This window comes from Tiliqua scincoides, chromosome 11, assembly GCF_035046505.1.
Source record: "Tiliqua scincoides isolate rTilSci1 chromosome 11, rTilSci1.hap2, whole genome shotgun sequence".
Classification (NCBI taxonomy): Eukaryota; Metazoa; Chordata; class Lepidosauria; order Squamata; family Scincidae; genus Tiliqua; species Tiliqua scincoides.
The window spans coordinates 1,836,081-1,860,894 of record NC_089831.1 but is presented as its reverse complement, the minus strand read 5'-3'; the positions used below and the strand labels follow the sequence as shown (position 1 = coordinate 1,860,894).

Here is a 24,814-nt window from a genome sequence, read left to right as displayed (position 1 = left end):
GACAAGAAGATGCAAAGAGTAGAGGTTCTTTTGCCGTTGTCAGTGGTACAGAAAGAAGATGATGGTACGTCCTCCTTTTGCCCAACCCATCAAGTCAGAGGCTTCGCTCTCCTTGTTTGAATCCAACCCCCTTGCCCCACCCTGATCTCTTCTTCAGAGCAGGAGCAACATGTAATGGAGGCAGGAAGCCTTGTTGCCTGGATCCCTCACCATCCCCTGGGGCAGTTTTATTATTATTAGCCGAACAGAGTTCAATAAACCACAGGCCGGGGTTTATGCTAATCTATATGCTGGCATGAGGAGAGGCATGTGAAGGGAGGCAAAGCACTCCCCTCCAACGAGCTGCCCCCTTTCTCCTAATCTTTTAAATCCAGACTGGGAAAAAAAGGCAACCAAGCTTTTGGAGTAAGCAGGGAGCAGGCGTAAGGAACAACCTCTAAGCTCCATGCAGAACTCCATGTCACAGTCCCTTTGTAGTGGCCCCCCTAGGCTGATTAAGCCAAGTGTTCTTTGGGAACTAAATGCTTTTCATGCCTTTGGGTTAACCCTCCCCACATCTTCTGCAAGGGCCACCCTCTTAGCTCGAAGCAGGGTAGGAACTTGCACGCAGAACGGTGTGCCAAATCCTGCCTGTGGAGAATGGGGGAGGCACCCCTGGTTGCCATAGGCTTGCCAGCCCTCCTCCCTCAGACAGCTTGGTGCTCAAACAAGCAGACATTCTCAGGCAAAGCTTTTTCCATGCTTCACCTGATGACTTTCTGCCTGAACTCTTCTTTATTTCAGAACTCAAATCGTGGCCTTTGACTTGCTTGCAGCAGTTCAAGGCAGTCAACGGTGAAACAAAATCAGCAAACACCTGCTGGAGATGCTCCAGGATGATTTCCTGCTTCAGGCAGGGGGCTGGACTAGATGACCTTTTATGTACCTTCCAACTCCATGATTTTGTGAAAACAAATGTTCTGGGTCAAGAGTTTTTAAAACTGTGGGTCAGGACCCAATTTCTGGTGGGTCCCTCAGCGCTCCTGAGCGCTCCTCCTGGGGGGGCGGGAGCGAGGTTCTGAGAGGCGCCCCTGGAGCGTTGGTGCTTGGGGCTTTTGCCCCGTCTGCCCCCCCAAGGTACACCAGTGCGTAATGGGGCCTCAGAGAGAAAATACGAGTGGTGGAAAGATCAGATAACTAATTGTCTCAAACCCTGAGGCTATTCAAATATCAGACAGCCGCTTACTGCCCAGCAAGCAGCTGAGCTCCTGCAGATTGCAAGCTTGTGAAAATACTGGGGGACAAATGTTTGACTGTCTTTTTCTGGTGTGTTTGTTTCCAAGTCCATCGATGACAGGTTGTGGGGGCTGGTGAAGGCTTCTGGGTCACAGAAATAAGCCCCTCAAGCCTTGACACTATTCATTAAGGCTGTCTAATTACAAGAAATGAAACAAGCATTTTTGCAAACAAACAAACAAACAAACAAACAAACAAACAAACAAACAAACAAACAAACAAACAAACAATTACTTGTAAATAAATAAATAAAAATATTATTTCCATCTATATCACCTTTTTAAAAAAAGTATCGCAAAGCTAGGTGGGTCCCAAAAGAGTGTCATCAGTCCCAGTGAGTCCCAGTGCTAAAAGGTTTGAGAACTGCTGTTCTAGGGTTTCTCTGAAAAAATGCTGCAACCATCAATATCATCACAAGTGAACACTCTCCTCCAATTACATGGATTGGTGTAACTGCACAAATTCAGCATTGAGTTAGGAGACAAGAGAAGGAGCACAAATCCCACAGTTCTGGGATGCTTCTGGCAGAGGCATTCCTGGGGATCCCTGCGCCCGGGGCAAACCCCAGTATTCCGCCCCCACACCCCGTTTCGCCCCCCCCTTCTCCACCCTCCCTGCGCACCTGACCTGGAAGTAATTGCAGTGACATCATTGTCACCGCAATTACTCCTGCACAGCTACCTCCTCCGTTCCCCCTTTGAAAACAAGCGGGAATGGAGGAGGCAGCCAAGGCCCCCATGTAGCCTTCCGTGCCAAGGGGGTCTCCATGGCAGCGGTCTCCATGGGGGCCGGGAAGCGGCACGTGTCTCCTCCAAAGTTGGAGGGGGTGCATGCCACTTCCCCTCCACCTCTGAGGGACGCCCTCAGAGGCAGAGCAGGGGTGACCCAGGCCGGGAAGCGGCACACGTCTCCTCTGAAGTCGGAAGGGGCGAGTGCCGCTTCCCCTCCACCTCTGAGGGATGCCCTCAGAGGCGGAGCAGGGGTGCCAAGAGCACTCCTGGCAGGCAGCATCTTGGCACCAACTGGGCCACTCCCCTCCCCTAATCCTTTATAGGAGGAGACGAGATGGTGCCCTAGAGTGTCAGTGCCTCTCTAGGGCGCTGCCTCCTATCCTACTATAAAGAAGGAGCAGAGGGGGGCAATTCAGTTGGCGCCGAGGTGCTGACGAAGAGGCAGCAAGCTGCCTCTTCTCAGCGCTCCTGGGCGCTCCTCCTGGGGGGGCAGGGGCGAGGTTCTGAGAGGCGCCCCTGGAGCGTTGGTGCTTGGGGTTTTTGCCCTGTCTGCCCCCCCAAGGCACACCAGTGCGTATTGGGGCCACTGGGGCAGGGAGTGACAAAACAGACATTCTGCCTGCACAAGGAGGAAGGTGTGACACCCCCACAGGATCACAGAAATGTGAGAAGTCTATTCTGAGCAGTGGCGTAGCTAGAGGGGGTGCAAACCACTAGGTTTTGCAGGAAGCCTCACCATGGTGTGCACATGGCCTTTCCCCGTCCCCTTTGGAGTCATCCCAGGTGGTGGGAGCAAATGGGAGGCATTTGTTGAAAAGCGGTACATAAATACTGTTAATTAATATTATTTACCTCCATTTTGCTCCCATCACTAGGAATGGTGAGGGGGAGGAGCCACTTGCACGCCGCGGTGAGGCTCCCTGTAAAACTTAGTGCTTTGCACCCCATCTAGCTACTCCACTGCTCAGAACAGACTTCTCAACTTTGGGTTGGTGGGCAGGCAACTATTTGGACAAAAACACTATTATAGAGGCACAGAGGGCAGACATCAACCAGTCACCCAAACGCCCTCATTTATTTCTTGTAACATAAATTCCAGGCAAAACTTGTGCTTATGTGTCTATACTGTACATTTAAACAATGCAAATGACAGTAGCCCAGTGGGAGTGCGCCCTCTAGCCCCACCTCTGCAGTGATGCACTCCTTAGTCATGTCCCCATAGCTGTCTCCATAGTTCAGCACTTTTCTGAGTATGGCAGCACTGGATTCATGGAACTGCATGTGTTTTAAAAGCTGGAATCACTCCAGTTTCCTGCACCCAGTACTCTTCTCCCGTTTTCTCCCACTGTGCCCATTCTGAATGTGCCTGAATAGGGCTACATACGCTTTACTGCATTTTTTTGGTTCTTAATTAAATATTTTGGTTCAACCATTTTGGCTACTGAACATTTTTGGGGAGAGATATTTACACAGCACATAACACTAACACGGCCTGCTTTTTTATTCTGGTGACCAAATTTAAGTCAAATACAGGTCCAGCCTATTTATACACGGATTTTTTATACACAGATTTGACTCAACACGAATGGCCCCTGCAAATGAGAAGGAATGTCTTGATCCTGGAGAAGGGGAAAAATGCATCCCTTTAAAATCAGTTTAAAAAACAGAACAGTCCTTTAACAACAGCCTCCTTAATGAGAGAGAGAGAGAGAGAGAGAGAGAGAGAGAGAGAGAGGGCACCTGGCTGACAATCCATCAATCCTTCCCTCTCCAGCAGACCCCTCCCTTCCCCCCCAGCACTGAAAGAAAGGTCATAGCTTTGTTTGTGGTTAGGATTGCACCCTTAATGACTCATCTGAGAGTCAAAAGGTTAGCAAGGCTGTTTTTCAATCACCAGAGCAAAGAAACTTTGTTTTTTAAATTGATTTGCTGTAGTGTGTTTTTTGCCATCCATGTGAGTGCTTGGAAAGGAACCCAAGCGAATAATTAGTCTACAGATAATTAGCTGCCAAATCTATTCGGAGCATCAGAAAACTGTTTGGAAAGTGGAAAGCGACCTGAATTCATTCTGCTAACTCAGATCAGCATGACCAAACGATCACTTCCGGTGAATATGCACACTGCTGCCTGCCCTGACATTTCAGTGGAGGTCAGGATCAAGACGCGTCCATTTTAGGAAGGACAGAGGGGTCAATGATGCACATAAATTGCACTGACCCAGTGAGAAGAGGCTCTGGTTGACAACTAACTGGAAGGTGATTGGCAACTAACTGGAAGTTTTGAAAACAATTTAAAATCAGTTTTGCTCATGAAACTACTTGCAACAGGCAGCAGCCCTGCAGAAAAGCTCTAGTTGGCTCATGTACCCTATAATTTTGGAACACCCATGAACACAAGGTCAGTTCTGCTAGATCAGACATCATTCCAGTTCCCTCCATTCCTCCAGATTTCCACTACACCTGCTATATCTACGAGCGTTCTCTTCTGCAACCAAGTACTTGAGACTTCAGATATTTGCAAATAAATTCAACACATTGTGTCCTCTTGCAAATTTTGTTATGGTAATTCTTCATAGCAACACTTGGTTCTCATTAAAAAAAAATGATTCTCAGGGACTTCCTACCTGATCTGTGCTTGGTGTGTCTGTGATGTCATTCATGCTCCTGCTTTGCGCATGGCCTAAAGGGGTAGATAGAAGGAATATGTGTCCAAGATGGGAAGAGCTTTGTTAATCGCAGGAGGAGGGAACATCAAGACCATGGGGAAAACTCAGCCTTCCCTTTACTATTCCACCATCTAACATACACCTGCAACTCCCCTCTGGCCTCTATTGATTTGGCAGCGCTGTGTTTTCGCTTGATCTTCTGCCTCCATCCATGAGCCATGCCAACTCTGTATCGGGGTGGGGAGCGGTTGCTTCAGGGGAGATGAGTACAGTCTCTTTATCTCCCAGGCAGAACTACTCAGACTGGGGAGAGGCATCCAATCAGCATTTGGGTCAATCAACACTGTGGCACTGAACATATAGATAACTCAAAGTTTGGACGAACTGCTCCTGAATCACACAAGTATGAGGATTGGGGGGGGGGTCCAAATCACACAAGGATGGGGGGGATCTAGGGGTATGGTATTGTCCAAACAGCCCATAGAGATTAAAAAGTAGCACTCACAGTGGCCCAAATACATACCCCCACACCTGCTAAACAGAATGTATTGCAAAATGAGAACTGTCCTTCAGAATTCTATCCAGTGACTCTGGACTGTATGTTGTCTAACTGGGGTATGATCTACTCAGCACAATTCCAATTCCAGTTCAACCCAGTATTTAAATCAGAGATTTTCAACATTTTTCTTCTCGTAGCACACTGACCTCTATGGTTTTTGCCACTTGTGATGTCACTTCAGGCTTCTGGGGACTCTTCCAGGTTCTGCAGCTCTGATTCTAGGGCAACTGTCTATAGCAGCTATTTTCAACTAGTGTGCCGTGGCACATTGGTGTGCCACAAATGGTCCACAGGTGTGCAGTGGTAGTTTGGAGGAAAGGTCATTTATTAGTAGGGCCATTGGGGGATGTGAGCCCCCCCCCCACCAGCAGCAGCATGATGTGCTTTGTCAGTTGTCAAAAAATTGGGGTGTGCCTTGACAATTTTTACACCATCTAAGTGTGCAATGAGATGAAAAAGGCTGAAAATCTCTGGTCTATAGTAATGAATTGTCTGTCCCTTTTCCTCCACCAGCATAGTAGAGCTGCAAAACCTGAAAGAGTTTTTCCGCTATGTTCAACCACTGTGCTCCGAACTTCAGCAGCACACTTGTGGACCTTTCGTGGCACACCAATGCGCTGCAGCACACCAGTTGAAAATCACTGATTGAATTGCTACCATGAAGCTGCCCAGATGAGTAAGAATGGTGGTAGGCTAAAAATGTGAGTGGATTTGGGAGTTGGGTGGATTCAATAACCAGAATGCAGTCCAGAGTTGCTGCACCACATTCTCCCCACGCCAGCTCAGCTCTGTGGACAGGCTGCGGGAACCACACAAGTCCTGGCCCAATTCAGCATCAGTAACTATGACTTTCCTCCCAAATGCAAGGAAGCGATACTGGTTGATTGGTTGGTTGGCAACCTTCAGTCTCGAAAGACTATGGTATAAGCCTACAGCACCCGGTATTCCCAGGCGGTCTCCCATTCAAGTACTAACCAGGCCTGTCACGGGTTGATCCCCAGTCCTGACAGGTAATTTGCTGGCTGTACAGTAACAGGCCTGAAGCCTTGGCCAGACCAGGACTGCACAGCATCCTGGGAGCCTCAAGCTGATGCAACATCGGGTGATGTGCATCATGTGACCTCATGTGAGTGTGTGCGTGTGTGGCAGCAACTGCACAGTCAGCATGACTGTGCAGTAATTCCTACGCACTGATTGGATGCAGGAAGTATAAATGTCCAGCAGAGGCAAGCAAGTGTGTGGGAGAAGCAGAGCATTGTGAGCCGGAGGCTACGTTGGTTGGAGAGTGGATCGTGTACCGTTTGTACTACTTGGACTCTGTAAATATCTGTACATAGTAAAGGAGGAGTGTGGTGGAGAACCTCTGCCTCTGAGTCTTCCTTGTCGCCGGGGGTGATAGTGCTTCGGCCTTGAGGCGCAGAAACAACAACAGCTGTGCAGCTGTCTGCCGTGCCAAGCCGTTGGCGGAGCTCCAGCAGCAGTCCGGAGTGGTTCCGGAGCGGCCTGGGCACAACGCAGCTCGCAACAAGGCCTGACCCTGCTTAGCTTCTGACATCAGACAAGATTGGGCATGTGCAGGGTAACAGTACTGGCACTGCAGAAAGATGCACCTGAGCACAGATTTAGGAAGAGGATGCAAGTGCCTTCTTCCAAACTTCCAAGTGACACAAGCAAACTCACATGGTTGCCATCATCAAGCACATCTGGCCGTTTGATTTTGATCCCACCTCTGTGAGAGAGGAAGGACAGGTCTGAAACTTACGCAGTCGTCCATAGCTAGCACTCTGTCTCATTCTGAGGTCTTCAGTAGAGCGGTGGATGCTGGCCCCTGCAGCTGGACTCCGGACTGGGCTACGATCTTGATGAACAGAAAGAAAAGGAGATTTTGAATCAGTGCTGCTGCAGTAGAATGACTTTGGTAGCTTGGAAGTATTGCTCTTTCTCTTCTAGGTGCGCCACTCAGGAAATGTCCCAGAATTCCCAAGGTTCAACCCTGCCCTTAGGAACAAGAGATGAAGCTGTTTTCATGGAGTCAGATCACCGTGGTCACCTACGATGACTAGCTGGAGGTTTCTGTTCAAAATTCAGGTAGAGAGGGGCCTTTCCCATCACCTTTTAAACTCAGCAATGAAGGGTCTGAACCTAGGATACAAAGCATGAACTCTACCTGTGAGCCATGTTCCTTCCTGAATTTGGAGAGAAAAATAATTCATAGATTTTAGAGAATAAATAACAGAGTTTGAACTGTCCCCTGCAAGAGACTGTGGATATTCTCCTGTGGCAGAAGAAGAGCAGGGCATGAATGCACCCCTGAGCAAACCAAGTCCAGGGCAACCCATTGCAAATGTGCTACTCCCTCCCTCCCCCCCAAATTGGGCAAAATGGCAATATGCACTCACTTGTATTTGAGACAGATTTGCCAATATCTGCCAATGACCGGTGGATGGGCTTCTTGGTCTGGTGACGGTGTTTTCTCAGGAGAACGTAGCTTATTTTCTCCCGCAGTTCTGGTTTCAGCAGACCATCTTCTATTTGCTTTTCAATGACGTCATCTGAGAGGTAGATAGCAGACGTGCTACTGGCGTGTAAGGACACTCCAGCACAACATGCTACCCATAGTTGCAATGTTCCCTGATGTCACAGAGGAAGGCAAAAATCCCTGTCCTCAAAGGGCTCACTATTTTAAAAGATGCTTGCGAGCCACTGACTCGGAGCAAAGCAAAGAAGTGACTCGACCAAGCTCAGAGTGACTGCTTCTTTGCTCTGATTTTTGCAGCAGCCAGGCTCAAAGTGGCTGAAGGGTGACCCCCTTAAGCTGCTCCTAGCCTGCCCAACTTGGCCAAGGTGCTTCTCTTTAAAACTCTGCACATGTGATAGTGCTGCGGCCACATGGCACTCCCAGGACAGGCTGCCTTGGCTGACCTATGCATGCTACATCACTGGTTTAGCACACGTTATACAGCTGAGAAGGACTTGTTGTTGGAGTCAGGCTGCATCACCAGCATTGCTGGGTTGTCAGACATCTCAGAATGAGCCACACAGTTCTAATGAAGGTGTAAGAAAACTCTCTTTCTAGCCTGATCACTAAGAATTTTTTTTTATCCTTTCATGTTCATTGCTGGATGATGCAACACAGATGAATTGCCTGTGTGAATGGGCAACCATAGATCTAACATCACAGATCAAGTTTTCATACAATTGCAGACACTCTGCAGTCATGTGCACTTATCAAGTGCAGAGTGGCACGTATGTGAACCATAGGAGCAAAAGGCCTGAGTGACGGTTTTTTTGGAGACCATTTTTTCCATGGTTCCATGACCATATTCCATGACCACTCTTTGCAGTCATTATTCCATTGCCACTCTTTCAACATCTAGACCACAGTGAAGAAGCTACCCTAACCTGGACAAAAATAACTCCTTAGCTTTTTACAGCCCCATCCTAACCAATTTTCCAGCATCAAAGCAGCCACAATGCAGGCATGAAGTAAGACAACAAACATTCCCTTATACTGAGGAGGCCTCTATAGCTGCCCCCCCCCTGTAGGGTTTAGTGTATGCTTTGTCGGCACAGCTGCATCAGTGTTGGAAAGTTAGGGGATGCCAGAAATTGTACACTTGCACACATAGAACTAACTAGGCAAAATGGATGGAAAGAACATACTTTATTTGAATGAGAAAGAATGATGATCTTCATTCATGCATTCAAAATGCCCAAAGAGTGGAGGATATATAGTCTTGCTTGCAGTGATATTCTATTAAATACAAAATTGTTTCTCAGAAACATCACACGTTTCCCAAGAGAAAAGAAGGAATCCGTGGATTATCCTGTCTGACCAGTGGTGGGATTCAAATAAATTAACAACAGGTTCTATGTCCTAATGAGCAATGAGCAACTCATCTTCAATTGTCTGCCACAAAGGAAGTTGAAAGACTACGGCTGCACTCCTATACTGTACAATACACACTTTCCTGGGAGTAAGTCCCATTGAACATAATGGGACTTACTTCTGAGTAGACAGTCATAGGATTGCACTGTAACTTTAACCAAGTTACTATAACTTTAACCCAAAGTCTAAATCCAAATTCTGTCTTCTATAGTCATACTTACAGGCCTCTGGCCACTAGTTTCCAAGGAGGATAAACATGCGGCTAAAATGCACACTTCAAATGGACATTTTTTCTTGAATTCTCAAGGCAGTTGTATAATGAAATAAGGAAGGCACCAAGAAGAGGCGGTGGGAGCTGCCAGGGCTCCAGGTTACCAACCTCTGGAGACACCACAGCAGCATAGCACCTTCACATCTGCACAAACCAACTTGCTACACTGGGCTTTGAGCTGGGCCACCTTCCTTCTCAGTGGGAACTTGATGATTTTTACCAGAGCAGTCAATTCTCTCAAGGATCTGGTTCACTTTTAGTGGTGAACATCTGGTCAGCAAAAGTGCACTGAGCACATAGTTTGACACCTCATCATCAGCCTTGGCACCTGCTGGGAGCGACCCCCTTTCCCCCGGGACGGGTTGGCCCCGCATGGCTGCTGCCCCCAGGAGGGTTAGGCCTGACATTTCAAGGCGCTGGCTCCCTGGCCAGCAAACGGTTCTTAGAACCAACAGCTGGATTAGGTAGGGGTTCTATAGAATAGGAGAGAGCTGGCTGAATCCCACCACTGTTTCTGACTCTCTGATGGAGGACAAAATGGAATCCTACAACTAAGAGGTTTCTGAAAGGAGTTGGCATAACCCCTTCTTAGAAACTCATGGGAATTCCACTGGTGCTCCACTCAGTTTTGTCACTGGCAATATTCTAATAGATTCTCTTCAGCGATTCTCACTTTTTTCTCCTTGATATAGGCCAAAGTTTATCTTTTCCTCGCTTAAACTGTGCTTGCAACTGCCCTTAATATACCTGCTCCAAGGGGATCTGCTGCTTAAAAGTCTGACATTTGGAAACTGCTAACTCCAGTTTAAACCTGCTTCCATCAGTGTCTTTTTCTATGACTTCCCAAACATCAATCAACAGACATAAGAATATAAGAGCCCTGCTATCAGGCCCAGTGTACATCTAGTTCAGCTTGCTGTATCTCACAGTGGCCCACCAGATGCCTCAGGAAGCACACAACACAATAAGAGACTTGCATCCTGGTGCTATCCCTTGCATCTGGCATTCAGAGGTAGCCTATTTCTAAAACCAGGAGGTTGCACATATCCATCATGGCTTGTAAACTATGATGGACTTTTCCTCCATCAGTCTGTCCAGCCCCCTTTTAAGGCACCTAGGCCAGATGCCATCACCACATCCTGTGGCAAAGAGTTCTACAGACATGTAGCTGTTGCCACCACAGCCTTGCTACCGGTTGAAATTGCTTCAGTGCGCCCCACTGTGCAGGAAGGTTCTGAATGGGTTCTGCCTATAGATCCCTGTTGTCCTTTTTGGGGTTCATACCTATGATTTGAGGCAAGGAGTAACCATCGAGGTCCAGCAATACAGTCCCCGTCTGTAGGCAGGTGCGGAGCTCAAACAGGCTATGTAGCGATAACGTTGACACATGTGGCTTGCTCCATCTCTCCCCTCCTTCTTCCACCTTCTCTTCAAACTTGATCCACCTTGAAGCAAAGAGAGGAGAAGACACAAATGAACGTATAGATGGCACAGCCACGCCCCAAGCCTCATGGTGGGGCAGGTTGCTTCAGTTTTGCCCAGAGGCTGCATTTCAGAAGAAACCTGGTTCACCAGCTGCCATGTCTCTGGGGCCAGCACAAACTTGCAAGATGACTTCTCCTCCCCAGATTCCTCTTGTTTTTTTTTGTTTTTTTTTTTTGGGGGGGGGGGAAGAGAGATGAAAGGCAAAGGAGTATTAGTGTCCTTCAGTGTTTTTTCATTCCATTTTAAGCTTCTCGTGTTGTTGGCTGCATGTTTATAGCCAGACATGGCAGCTGGACATGCAGGTGTTTTAATAACATGAGTGACAAAAGCTGAGCAGAATCTGCTCCCAGTGATCTAGTGTCAGTACTTCTCCTGTGCACTCAATGTATGTTAGCCACCCTGAAAGGCTAAAGATACTTTTATAATGATAAAATAACAGTAAAACAACAAAGCACATAATATGTGCATATGGTGGAACTGGACAAGGTGCAGAAGAGAGTGACCAAAATGATTAGTTGGCTGGGGCAACTCCCTTATGAGGAAAGGTTACATTGTCTGGAGTTATTTTGCATGAAATGGATAGAGCGGATACAGGGAAGTTCTTTTCCCTCTCACACCACACCAGGACCAGGGGACAGCCACTAAAATTGAGCGGTGGGAGAGTTAGAACAGACAAAAGGAAATATTTCATCACCTAGCATGTAATTAATCTGTGGAACTCCTTGCCACAGGATGCGATGGTGGCACCTGGCCTAAATGCCTTTTAAAGGGAAGTGGACAGGTTTATGGGGAAAATGTTCATCATATGTCATAAGTCAGGATGACTGTATGCAACCTTCATGCTTTACCAGTAGCCTCTCTTTGAATGCCAGATGCAAGGGAGTGGCTACAGGATACAGGTCTCTTGTGTGCTTCCTGAGGCATCTGGTGGGCCACTGTGAGATACAGGAAGCTGGACTAGGTGGGCCCTCAGCCTGATCCAGCAGGGCTCAACTTATGTACAGCATAAAACAAGAACATTCAGTGCCAGATTGTAAAAGGGAACAGGGAAAGCCTAGCAACTCAAATGCACATAAAAATATAATCCCACTTGGCCAGTCTCCCTAGGGAGAGGTTACATGGTCAAAGTGCCACCACTGAGAGGGAACTACTGTGGCTTACAGTTCTCCTCATTTCCACAGGTTGAGAGACTCTGAAATGGGATCATGAGAAGATCTCAGTAACTGGTACAAGATCTCAGAGACAGAGGAGCTCATTAATTGGACAAGTTCACATGGGAGAGGAACTTGACATGAAGTGCTGGAAGAGTGTTGTGCCTCCTGAAAGTCCTTCTTCTACAGGACAACTGAAGACACAGGGGACATGATCTGGTGGTTGAGCTGAAGACTGCCCAAAGAATGCTAAGGAGTAGTCCTGGCTGAAAAATTGGATGGGAGACTGGAAAAAGCTTACAAGCTGTCAGGAGAGGACAGAGCCAGGAGGAGTCGCTGTTGTGACCTGTGACTGTGAAAGGGTGATGGACTCACAAGCAATGCTGCAGGACTGCAGAGGAGTATGGAGAATCAGCTTCCAAGAAAGAAGGAAAAATAATTAACAGCTTGGCTGACCTGAAGCTGGAAGCTTGGAAGGCATACCGAGATGCTAGACATGATGACCAGAGATGCCAGACATGAAAGTGTGAAGGATGCCATCTAGAAGTGAAGGGCTCTACAAGTGTTCTTGCAAGAACTCATTTGAAATAAAGATGAGTTTAGTCTGCCTGTGTGAACCACCCTGAGTCTGCAAGACTCTCATAATGTGTCCCTCTCACAATGTGTTGTGCGAATCTGTGAGAAAAGCGGTAACAAATGCTGTAATTTTATTATTATTTTGCTGTCTTCCTCTGCAAGCTGCCCCTCTCGTCCATGCATGGCCTCCCAGACTGCTGTCTCCCTTGCAGTGACGGGGCTACACAAGAACAGGAGGCTGAGTGCCTTCTTTCCTGAACCCAAACCAACTAAATCTGTACCCGTTCAATGCCCTCTTTCAGTGTATTAAGGGTTTATTTGCAGGTGCCAGGCAATTGTGCAGCAAAGGAACTGACACACCCAGCTAACAGGGCTGCAAATTCCTGCTCCAGGAGAGGGGAAATCCTGAACTGGCAAGATTAGCAGGATTGAAATCTCGTATGAAAATGCTGGGGGGGGGGGGGGGAGGGAGAGAGAGAGAGAGAGAGAGAGGCTGACGGATGCCCCTTTGGGTCACAACAGAAGTGCCAATCTGTGCCAAGAACTGGTATTTAATTTGTAGACCTGGAAAGGCCAGCATTCTGAAGGGTATGGTGATTTGCTGGGTTTGTTTACTAGTGAGGCATGAACACTCTGATATGTTCAGAAACACTATCCCCCACACAAGGAAAAAGATAAGTATTGTATGACAGGGAAAACTCAGACCTGCAGGTCCAGCTTCAGCCAATAAGGACAAATGGGTTCTACCTGAATTTAAGCATTGGAAGCATAGTTTTTGTAAGAGCCAAGCAAAGCTGGAGGATGTCCTGTGTTGTGTTCCTCCTTAGCAACTAGTTCTGATTACACTGGGCTAGCTAAGCTCTAAGCAGAGCAGTGCAGTTGCTGCTGCACTACCCGTTCTATGCTTATTTCAGTGTTGCTCCAGGTACCATCTACATTGTCTACCCACTTGGTTGAAAGTGTTCCTTGGAGGAAACACTAAACATTTATAACTCTGCTGCCTTTCTGCTGGAAAACCACACTAGAGATCCCTCAGCAGAGGTGTACTCAGGGCTTTCAGTGCTCAGGGCAACGCTGCGATGTCAGGACACCATGCAGCATCATGGTGTCATAATAGCTTCCCCACTCAGGAAGCACTTGGAACATGAGCATGTGCTCAGCAGCTGGCTGGGCGATTTTGCCCAACCAGCTGCTGAGAGGGCACATGCACTCCAATTGCTTCCCAAGTGGAGAAGCCATTGGAACGCATGCTCTGGTGCCCCCTCCAGTTGGTGCCCAGGGCACGCATCATGTTTTGCCTCAGGGCTGATGCACCTCTATCCTTCAATCTAAACTAGCGATTTTCAACCAGTGTGGTGGGCTGAGGCACACTGGTGCGCTGCAAAAAGTATGCAAGTATGCCACAGGAGTTGGGAGCACAGTGGTTGAACATCACTGAAAAGCTCCAGGTTCTGAGGCTCTGTTTCTAGGGCAACTGTCTGCAGTAACAAACTGTCTGTCCCTCTTCCTCCTTCAGCTCTGCCATCCTCTGCTCTGCCAGCAATGGATAACAGACAGACAATTTGTTACTACAGACAATTGCCCTAAAAACAGAGGCGCAGAACCTGGAAGAGTCTCCTGCAAGCTGGAAATGACATCACAAGAGGAAAAGACCAGAGAGAAGACCAGAGAGGTCAGTGTGCATGAGAAGAAAAATATTGAAAAATTGCTGGTCTAACGGAGCAGCATTTTCTTGTGCAGCTGCCTGAAATGGAGAACTTTTGGGCTCTTAGAGAGGACTGTGTTTTCCAGGCAGAGGTCTGAAGGCTGAACGAACATAAGAACAGCCCCGCTGGATCAGGCCATAGGCCCATCTAGTCCAGCTTCCTGCATCTCACAGCGGCCCACAAGATGCAAGCCCACCAGGGAGCACACAGGACAACAGGAGACCTGCATTCTGGTCCCTCCCTTGCATCTGACCTAGCCCATTTCTAAAATCAGGAGGCTGCAAATACACATCATGGTTTGTAACCCATAATGGATTTTTCCTCCAGAAACTTGTCCAATCCCCTTTTAATGGTGTCCAAGCCAGACGCCATCACCACATCCTGTGGCAAGGAGTTCCACAGACCAACCACACGCTGAGTAAAGAAATATTTTCTTTTGTCTGTTCTAACTCTCCCAACACTCAATTTTAGTGGATGTCCCCTGGTTCTGGTGTTATGAGAGAGTGTAAAGAGCATCTCCCTATCCACTCTGTCCATCCCCTGCATAATTTTGTATGTCTCAATCATGTCCCCCCTCAGGCGTCTCTTTTCTAGGCTGAAGAGGCCCAAACGCCGTAGCCTTTTGTCATAAGGAAGGTGCCCCAGCCCAGCAATCATACTAGTCGCTCTCTTTTGCACCTTTTCCATTTCCACTATGTCCTTTTTGAGATGTGGTGACCAGAACTGGACACAATTCTCCAGGTGTGGCCTTACCATCGATTTGTACATTGAACAAGTATTATTACTATTAAGAAAATTTACATGTCACTTTTCAACGAGACAGTTTACCTAGCAAAATAAATCAAAACAAATAAATTGTTCCCCGTTCCCCAAAATCTCACCATCTAAACACTTGCAGGAGAAACACCAGTGACCCTATTCTGGAGTGAAGAAAGTCAGTGGCTCTTCCCCAGCTATATATCAGAGGAGTACCATTCTTTAAAGTGTCTCCTGGCCCAGCTGGCATGGGTCTCCTGTTTTCCATCACACACAGGATGTTTTCGGTTTTGAGGATGGGGTTCAGTAAAATAACAGGAACTCTTTCAGTGCTGGGGGGATTGGGGAGGTCTGCACTCTCCCCCCAGGTTACCCAAACTGCAGAATTTCCTAGTTGGAAATACCAAAACACCTCAACTTCTTAGAGGGAGGGAAATTCCAAATGTTTCAATTGCATGAACAGTGCGACACATCACAAAGGAAACTTGAAACACCCAATCCATGCACATCAATGCTCAGGGAGAAGTGTTGAATCTGCAGAGTGACATGATCGCCTGGGCTAGAGGGGAGAAACAGCTCAGTCTGGGTCACTCTCATTGCCATCAGCAAATAATTACCCTTTTGCTTTGTGCGCATGATGGGGGGGGAGGGAGAATAATGGGACAGAGTGAGATAGAGCAACAGGGTCACTGGATGTTGTGTTCTGACACACTTCATTTAGTGTGACGGGTTCAGTCATCAGGAACATGCCAGCAAGATGAAGTTCAGCAGAGACAAATGTAAAGTCCCGCATGCAGGTACAAAAAATCAGAAGCACAAGTACAGATTGTGGCAAAACCAGCTAGTGGCGTAGCTAGAAGGGGTGCAAAGTTTTGCAGAGAGCAGAAGCGTGCAAGCGGCCCTTCCCACTCCCCTTCAGAGCCATTCCAAGCGGGGGGAGCAAAACAGAGGCATTCTCCAACATTTTGCTCCCCAGCCTGGAGGGGAGCTCCAGAGGCTGCTTGCATGCTGTGGCGAGGCTCTCTGCAAAACTTAGCGCTTTGCACCCCCTCCAGCTACACCACTGATCAGAAGCACAAGTACAAACTGTAGCAAACCCAGCTTGACAGCAGTGCATCTGAAAAGGGTGCAGGTCTCTTAGTGGAGCAGAAGCTGAGCACAAGCCAGCAGTGTTTGAACCAGGAGTGGATGTGATGTTTGCTGCATTCACAGTGACACTGAGAAGTCCACTCGACTCTGGGTAGTCAGGCCTTTCTTGGGATACTGCATCTAGCTTTGGGCTGTGCATTTTAAGAACCTTGGAAAACTGGAGAAATGTCAGTGAAGGACAACAAAGATGGCGAGGGACCTGGAAATCAAGTCCTGCAAGGAATGGTTAAAAGAATTTGGTATGTTTAGACTGGAGAGGAGAAGAAGGATATATGAGAGCTGACTTCATGTCTCTGAAGAGCTGTTACAAGGAAGAAGGGACCGACTTGTTCTCTGTGCCTTATGAGGGCAGGGCTGAAACCACAGGGAAGTAAAAGGCTAGAATAAGGAACATTTCCCTAACTGGAAGAGCTGTCCGGTACTGGAAGAGTCGGCTTCATGCAGTTGTGAGCTCTCCCTCACTGGAAGTTTTCAAGCAAAGGTTGGACAGCCCACATGTCAGGCATGCTCTAGCCCAGCATTTCTCAACCAGTAGTACTTGTAGCACCAGTGGTACTTGAGGTGGTGTCCAACAGTCCATATGGGACCCCCAGACCCCACTGCCTGGCAGCAAGACCAGCAACGCAAGGTGACAAGCAGAAGTAGGAGACTTGGCTTGGCAAGCAGAGCTCCAGCACGTGCTTTTCACATGCTCGAAAAAGCTCTCTCGTCTGCCTTGAGCCTCTTACCAGTGTTTGTTGTGTTGCGTCTGGCCTCCCAATCTGGAAGCGACTGATGATGACATCACCGCCAGTTACTCCCAGTGGGACTTCAAATAGGTGGACCATGCAAACATTGAGAAACACTGCTCTAGCCAGCTGCACTAAATAAGGGGCTGAATAGATGACCCCCAAGACCAATTCCATGAGTCTGTGATTCTGTTTCCAAACGACAATTGAAAATTGGCCTCAGTCTGGGACTAATGAATCCTCTACAGTGGTGAGGGAGAGAAACTCTTCTCAGTTCACAAAACAGAAACATTTAAAGAGCTTATCCAGGACTCAAAAGGGTCAGCACTGCACACTGCTCACTTCTTAAAAGTCCCTCAATTTAAAACATTTATTATTATTTGCAGTGCTATAGAAGTGGAAGGCCTTCCATAGCAGGAAGGGAAAAAAGAAGCCTTGCCCCAATGTGCTTGCAATCTGGGGAAAGAATTGAGAAAAGAGCAAAGGTCATGGGAGAGGCACAATGTCTTCTTAGACTCGTTTGTGGCCAAGACAAAGAGGGTGGGCTTCAGTCAATGGGGTGACCAGAAGACGCAGGTGCAGGAAGAGTTTCTTAACCTCTGATATTGGCATAGAAAGTGAGATTTCAGCAGGGGTAGATTTTTCTCTCCCTTTGGGAGACACAGCATCAGCCACCGGTTTCTGATTCAGAATTGGATGTCTGGCAACCAGGGGAATCTTCCAATTATGACTTGGAAAACCTGGTTGTGGTGCATGTTTATGGATGAAGAAAAAGCCCTGGTCTGCACTGAACATCAGAAGAAGTGGCCACCCAGAGAGGCAGGACCACTGTCCCATCTACCCTCTCCCCAAGGGCCTCATGAAGGGGTCTTTGCCATCACCTGATATTCTTTTGGCTGGGGGGTGCCAGAGGTGGAACCAGAGGCCTTGCACATGTGCACATTCCCCAGTCTAGTAAGGCCCCCTTGCACAATCGTGGGCCACCTTCTCCAGAGCTGGACAATCAGTAACACACTGCTGTGAAGCCTGACTAGCTGAGGCTCAGGCAGAAAGAGGTCCCTTCCCCAGCCTTGGTTAAAAGGTTCAGATGCAAAAGCTCTGGGAATGCCAAGGCATTGAACCTGACACTCTCTGCGTGCAAAGCACCAGTGATGTATTCAAGTCTCTAACCCCAGGTCTCAAGTCAAGTCCTTGCTCAAATTCTTGAGCTGAGTGCGGGTCTCAAGTCATGATTCAAGTCTCTGAGCCCAATTAAAGAAAAAAGGGAGCTGGTAGTGGGATGTGTTTGTGGGGAGTTGGAAACACCCCCCTGATGGCAAGCACTTCCAGGTGACTGATCCCCACCACGCAGTTGATTGGTGACGATCAAAGTGACGCAGGCAGCCTGGAGCTACCAGCCACAGCATGATCACCTGGGCAAGGTGGGCCCTTCCTGTCTTGCTGGGATGATTGTGCTTGCTTCTGGATCTTCAAGGAGGTCTTGCGGTGCTATGTGGAAGCACCAGTAAAATAAATTAGCAAGGACACACACACAAAGAGCGATTTGGACATGAATATGGCTCTGAATCCCATCAAGTCCCAAGTCACTGCCTCTCAGTTCCAAGCTGAGTCCAAGTCAGTGATTGAAGGGTCTTAAGTCCAATTTCGGAGTGAGTCGCGGAACTCGAATCTACATCAATACAAAGAACATGTTTGTCCACTGGGCAAAGTCTTCCCTCCACAGGCCACGGGTGATTACAGAACCTGAGAGTGCTGAGTCTCACTTTGTCCATTCCTGCCCCTCCCTGCAGTGAGAGCACATTAGCCAAGGTCAGTGCGCAGCGCAAGCTGGATGCCACTGGTGCACATGGGCCAGAGACACACACAGAGTTAATAAAAAATCTATCTGATTAACTGCCTGACCTCGTGGCATTGATCCTACTGGAAATGGCATAAATACCCACAAATCCCTTTGTTCTGCACAATGGAGAGGCTCAGCAGGGCTCAGAAACCCTATTTAAGTCCCTGACTCTTCTCTCCCCCCCCACTCCGAATATGAATTTTAGTAAAAAATAATAATGAAAAATAACTGCTTAGTGCTTATAAAGCCAGGACCAGGAAGAGAAAATTCCATGTGGATTTGATTTTTTTTTTTTTAATATAAAAACCCAACAGTTTAGTAAGCTCATAATTCAATAAAAGGAGGACTTACATTTTCTCTAATACTTTGATTAAACTTTTGGGGTTTTTAAAAAAGGGTTTTATTTTATAGGATTGTAAAAAAATAAAAAAATAAAGGTCATTCTAACCCTTTCACTGCTTGCTGCAAACGAGGCTTTGTGAGAAGATTCTTGTGGATTCATAGAATGACTTTTTCTTTGTGGTCACCCGTGTGGTTTGATTCATCTGAAGGGCTGTCCCAGAGGAAATGGCCTCTGGTTCCCACCCTGCCAAGATTATGTTGGATTTGGATTGGAGGTGGGGGAGGACACCAGCAGCCTGTGGTGAGGTCCAATGCTGGGGAGGCACAGTGTGCGGAGCTCCCAGGTGACATCATGCCGGAAGCCTCAGCACCTGTGCGGTCATAGCCAAGGCTGGCCTACTGCTGCTGCAAGTTCTAATCTCTCGGAGCTTGTGACAGCGGCAGCTCAGCCTCCCTGTTTTCCAGCGCAACTGGGTGGAGTATGTGTACAATCAGAGAGGAGGCTGAGCTGACAAGACGGGGAGGCTCTGTCTGCCTCCCCTGACCGCATATTCCTGCAGGACACACACTCCAACCATCCTTGTGTGCCAGAGGCAGCCCTTGTTTTGTCTAGATTGTTGCATTTTGGGAGTGCCTTGTTCAAATGTGCTTAGTAAGGAACTGTAAACCTTAGTGTTCTTTAGGGCACACCACCCTCCCTTTTTCTTAGCAGTGATATCTTTAAGAAGAGGAGGATGCATCTTGCTTTTGGTGACAATTCATACGGACACACAGGGCCCCCACACAGTGCACAGCCTGCCATTTCACTCCCAGAGTCCTGTTTGCCACTGTTGATGACAGAGCACTGCACAACAAGTGCTTTTCACATCTGTCATTCACCAGAAGCACGAACATGCTCTTGGCCTGCAGGCCAACGGAGAAGATGTGGTTGAGACATACAATTTCATGCAGGGAATGGATAGAGTTCACACAGGGATGTTTGTCTCCCCTCTCACACAACACCAGAACAAGGGGACAGCCACTACCAAATGTGTAATTAACCTGTGCAACTCCTTGCCACAGGATGTGGTGATGGTGCCTGGCCTAGATGCCTTTAAAAGGGGATTGGACAGATTTGAGAACAAGCCGTTCTGGGTTTGTGCAGCCTTTTAGAAATAGGTTTTAGAAATAGGCTACCTCTGAATGCCAGATGCAAGGGAGTGGCACCTGAGTAGCCTGCAATAGGCAGGGCAGAGCCTTGAGCAAAGGGCAAGGGTTGTGGAAAGGGCCAGGCAGTGATTCAGTGCATGAGAAGAGGCTGATTGAAGCAGCTTCCTTGTGAATCTACAAAATACTTGATGGGCAGAGGAGGGTTGGAAGAAAGGGGTTGCTAGCTGGGATAACTGCGAGAGAAAAAGTGGTGTGTGTGTGTGTGTGTGTGTGTGTGTGTGTGTGTGAATTTGACCCTAATGAAAGTGCAGGAGGCCAGGGATAAGAACATCAGAAGAGTCTCCTTGGATCAGGCTAAAGGGGCTCATCTAGTTCAGCTTCCCGTATCTCACAAAGACCCACCAGATGCCTCAGGGAGCACACACGATATCTGCATCTCGCTGCCACTCCCCTGCATCCTAATCACCCTCACTCATTGTTGGCAACCTTCAGTCTCGAAAGACTCTGGTATCGGGCTCTGAAAGGTGGTTCTGGAACAGCGTGTGGCTGAAAAGGCCAATTCGGGAGTGACAATCCCTTCCACACTGGGAGCAAGTGCAGTCTGTCCCTGGTCTGTCTCTCTGGCTATGGGCCTTCCTTCTTTGCCTCTTTGCCTCAGTCTGTTGGCCAAGTGTCTCTTCAAACTGGGAAAGGCCATGCTGCACAGCCTGCCTCCAAGCGGGCCACTCAGAGGCCAGGGTTTCCCACTTGTTGAGGTCCACTCCTAAGGCCTTCAGATCCCTCTTGCAGATGTCCTTGTCCTCACACCCTCACACACCCCATCTAAGACACAGGACTGCACTTGGTTTTATCTCGCGCCATTTTAATAAACATAAGTGACCAATTTTTAATGCATGAAAACTACTGAACAGACGGTCCCTCCCTCGACAGTCTAGGGTAGGTGAAAAACTCCCATCCACAGCCAATTTGGATGACAAAAAAAAAAAATTCCTCCCCGGCTCTCATGATGAGCAACCAGCTAATCTCAGACTGTACGTACCCATCATGGCTTGTAAATTGTGATGGACTTTTCCTCCAGAAATCTGTTCAATCCCCTTTTAAAGATAAAACTTGGCAGGAAAATAGATGGCCTGAGTCAACATTTGATGCCCCCCTCCCCAAAGCAGTCAGCTTGCACTGAAGACATGGGGGGCAGGATGGCCGGTTTCAGTGGTCACCCCCTCCTTTTTTCTCTTTCCTGCCCATCTCCACCTTTGAACCCTATGCAAATATTAGAGGAAGTATAAGAAACATCCTGAGTTCATTTGAGAGATGCCTCATCCTGTCATTTGTCTCAGGACAGGATGTGCCATTCCTCCTGGCCAACCACAGCGAGCTGCTCCAGGTGCCAACCTGATGTGGCCAGCACCAGTGGCACCCTGTCACGCCCCTGATGGTCACGTTTCCACAATGGCCTGTTTTCAGAGCTCTGGTGCTTTGGCAGAGGAGTCCAGCAGCTGATCAGGCTGCTTCCAGATCAATTATGGCACAAAATGACCTTGATGCAATTTTGAAAGGGTCAGTAGACAGATGGCAAGTAAAAATAAAGGCACATGCTCCAACTGGAAGCCATCCTGGGCATCTCCTGGAAGGGAGGGGAAAGATGGGATGTAGAGAAGTGTTTCTCAAACTGTGGGTCAGGACTCACTAGATGGGTCGCGAGCACATTTCAGGTGGGTCCCCATTCGTTTCAATATTTTATTTTTTAAATATTTTAGATGATGCTACCACGGTATGTGTCTGCATTTGGGGAAATGTTAAAGATCTGTATTTTTAACAGGCTACTATGCATGTTCTTTTAACAATGATAGTAAATGGGACTTATTCCTAGGTAAGTGTGAGTAGGATTGCAGCCTAGGACTGTGAAAAGTCTGCTTGATAATGTCACTTCCGGTCATGATATCACTTCCAGTGAGTCCTGACATATTCTCATTCTAAAAAGTGGGTCCTAGTGCTAAATGTATGAGAACTACTGATGTAGATAATTCAAACAGCTAAAATGAACTGTCCATATTTACTAGGGATAATCCTGATTTCCTATCCCTGGTAAACTACTGTCACAATTTTATGACACATGCCCATCACATGCCCATCACGACTTGAATTGGCACATGACACATGCCCATCATGACTTGAAAAAATTTCAAGTCCTTTGAGTTGTGAGTCTGAGTCATTTTGAGTCACAAGTCCTTGATCAAAAATGCATGGAACAATGGACGGTGATGGTGGGGTGTGTAAGTGAACCGGAACACATATACACACACACACTAAAGAGATAGACTCAAGTCATTTCAAGTCCAGACTCTTTTTTTGAGTCACTGGTCCCAAGTTGCAAGTCAAGTCAAGGTCAGTGACATCCAAGACTCGAGTCAACTTGAGTCACCAAAAAACAGCTGCTTAGCGTGACTCAACCTGAGTCAATCAATCAAGTCAACCTGAGTTGAGTGCCCATCCCATTTGTGTCCAATCACTATGCAGGGTTCAGGTCCATCACCTCACTCTAGAAATTACATCTCTTCCACTTAAAGTGTGGAGAATACAGAGGTGGAAGTACAAGAGTACAAGAATTTCCAACCCAGAAAACAGCCGCTGCAACCTTAAACATAAGAACCCACATGACATCATAACGCATAGGTTCCCAAACCTTTTAGAGGCTCTAGAGCTGATTTATAAATGCCAAAGGGGTGTGGCTATAATGGGCAGCAGTGCCCCCCCTCTCAAGTAGCAGCTTGTTTAACTCCTTGATGCACACAGCCTAATCTGCCCTGTCAGTTTTGCAGCCCACCAAAAATTGGGTTAAGACCCACTGGCGGATTCCAGACCCACAGTTTGAGAACTGCTGAGAACACAATGTGGGATCGCTCTGTTCTGCAGTGTCCTAAAGACTCCACTGCCAGTGAGGGAAAGAGCGCATGACACTGCATTAGGAACAAAGAAAGAAACCACCAGGTTTTAGAGTGTTTCATGAACCACCAACGCATTGGTCTGAAAATGACAGTGCAAACCCCAGAAAGATGCCTGCGACTCCAGAGAAGTAAAGTCTCTGAACTTCCTTAAAATCGGGGCAAACTAAAATGCCCCCCTTCATCACTGAGACCTTCTGCAGGTAATAACCGTGTGTCCTCAGAAGGTCCATGTGCAAATTACTGCCAAGAACCAAAGTGGACTCCAGCGTTTCCTTACCTGGCAGACTCTTTCCACTCCATCTCCTCTCCATCATGCTGCAGGGTGTCCATCTCCGTGAACAGCGTGGGGTTGGGAGGGTCATCATCTTCTCCCAGAATGTACCGGAGGCGCTCAGCAGCAGGAGACACTGAGCCAAGGACAGAATCAGAGTTAACCCGGGGCAGTGGCTACTCACGGCTCCAAACCTTCAATCCAATGTGCTCCAGGAAACTCTCTGGAGACCATGTGAAAGAACACGGCTTCGAGAAAAGGAGAATGAGGGATGTCACCATTGGGAATGGCTAATTTGCTCAAGTGCTCACCATGACCCTTGTTGGGGCTGACCCAAGGTGCAGGCGTGCCAACAAAGCAGCAGTGGGTGACCAAAGAGGTGTTTCCTGGGAGATTTCACAGCAAGAATACACACACACATACACACTTTGAAAGTTTGTATATCTATATATAACTTCATTGCTTTGTATATATAACCATAGCAATAAACATGCTTCTCTCGTGGGTGGCTGCAGCCAGCGCTATCCAAATCGTGGCTGCAACCAGGGTCACCCCCACTGCTGCCGCCATCTTGGGGCTGCCTGTTGAACCCCCCCTGCAGCCTGGCACCCAGGATTGCGCCCCCAGCCACCCTAATCATACACCACTGCAAATCTGCATTACAAACTTAAAGCTGAGTTGCTCATCAGACTCTTTCCCCATGATATCTTGGGAACTGCAGTCCCAGTGGTTACGGTCCTAGCTTGTGGCTGCTTAAAGCAGTGGCATAGCTGGAGGGGGGCAGAACACTCAGTCTGGCAGGGAGCCTCCGCGAGGCAGGCAAGTGGCCCCTCCCTTCGGAGCCATTCCCCGTGGGGGGGAGCAAAACGGAGCCGCCTCGCCGAGGCTCCCTGCCAGACTGAGTGCTCCGCCCCCCTCCAGCTATGCCACTGGCTTAAAGAGCATTCTTGGCACCTTTGTAGGGAGCCCATTGGAATTAAGATGCATTAAAACTTTCTGCTTTGAGTGCAGATATGCATTTCATCTTTCCCCTGATTGCCTTCCTCTCCCTCCGGTTTTCCTTCCAGCTCACACTCCTTCCCTTCTTCTGTGCATTTATTTCTTCATAAGCATATTTCTTTCTTTGTTTTTAGCATGTGCACCTTGTCTTTCTGCCAAACATGCTCCGTGTGTGATTCACAAAAACCAAGCCATGAAAAAAATCACAACACAAAAAGCAGGGAAGGTGCTGCATGACTCACCACGTTCCTGCTCTTCCTCACAGGGCAGTTGGTGGTCCTCTAGCCACTGGGAGGCAAGAGCAGCCTAGTCAGTTCAACAAGCACC

General features: G+C 47.9%; 1 protein-coding gene across 1 annotated transcript in view; it reads right to left on the bottom strand.

Annotated features, from left to right (window-relative positions):
• The window catches only part of SLC4A5 (solute carrier family 4 member 5), a 74,834-nt gene that overhangs the window by 34,106 nt on the left and 15,914 nt on the right, over window positions 1-24,814 (bottom strand). The window contains exons 3-7 of the mRNA XM_066639732.1: window positions 23,495-23,624; window positions 10,675-10,835; window positions 7,630-7,782; window positions 6,993-7,088; window positions 4,630-4,685 (exon numbers count right to left, since the gene is read on the bottom strand). Coding sequence (XP_066495829.1) covers window positions 4,630-4,685; window positions 6,993-7,088; window positions 7,630-7,782; window positions 10,675-10,835; window positions 23,495-23,624 — 596 coding nt within the window. The remainder of the gene's footprint in view (window positions 1-4,629; window positions 4,686-6,992; window positions 7,089-7,629; window positions 7,783-10,674; window positions 10,836-23,494; window positions 23,625-24,814) is intronic.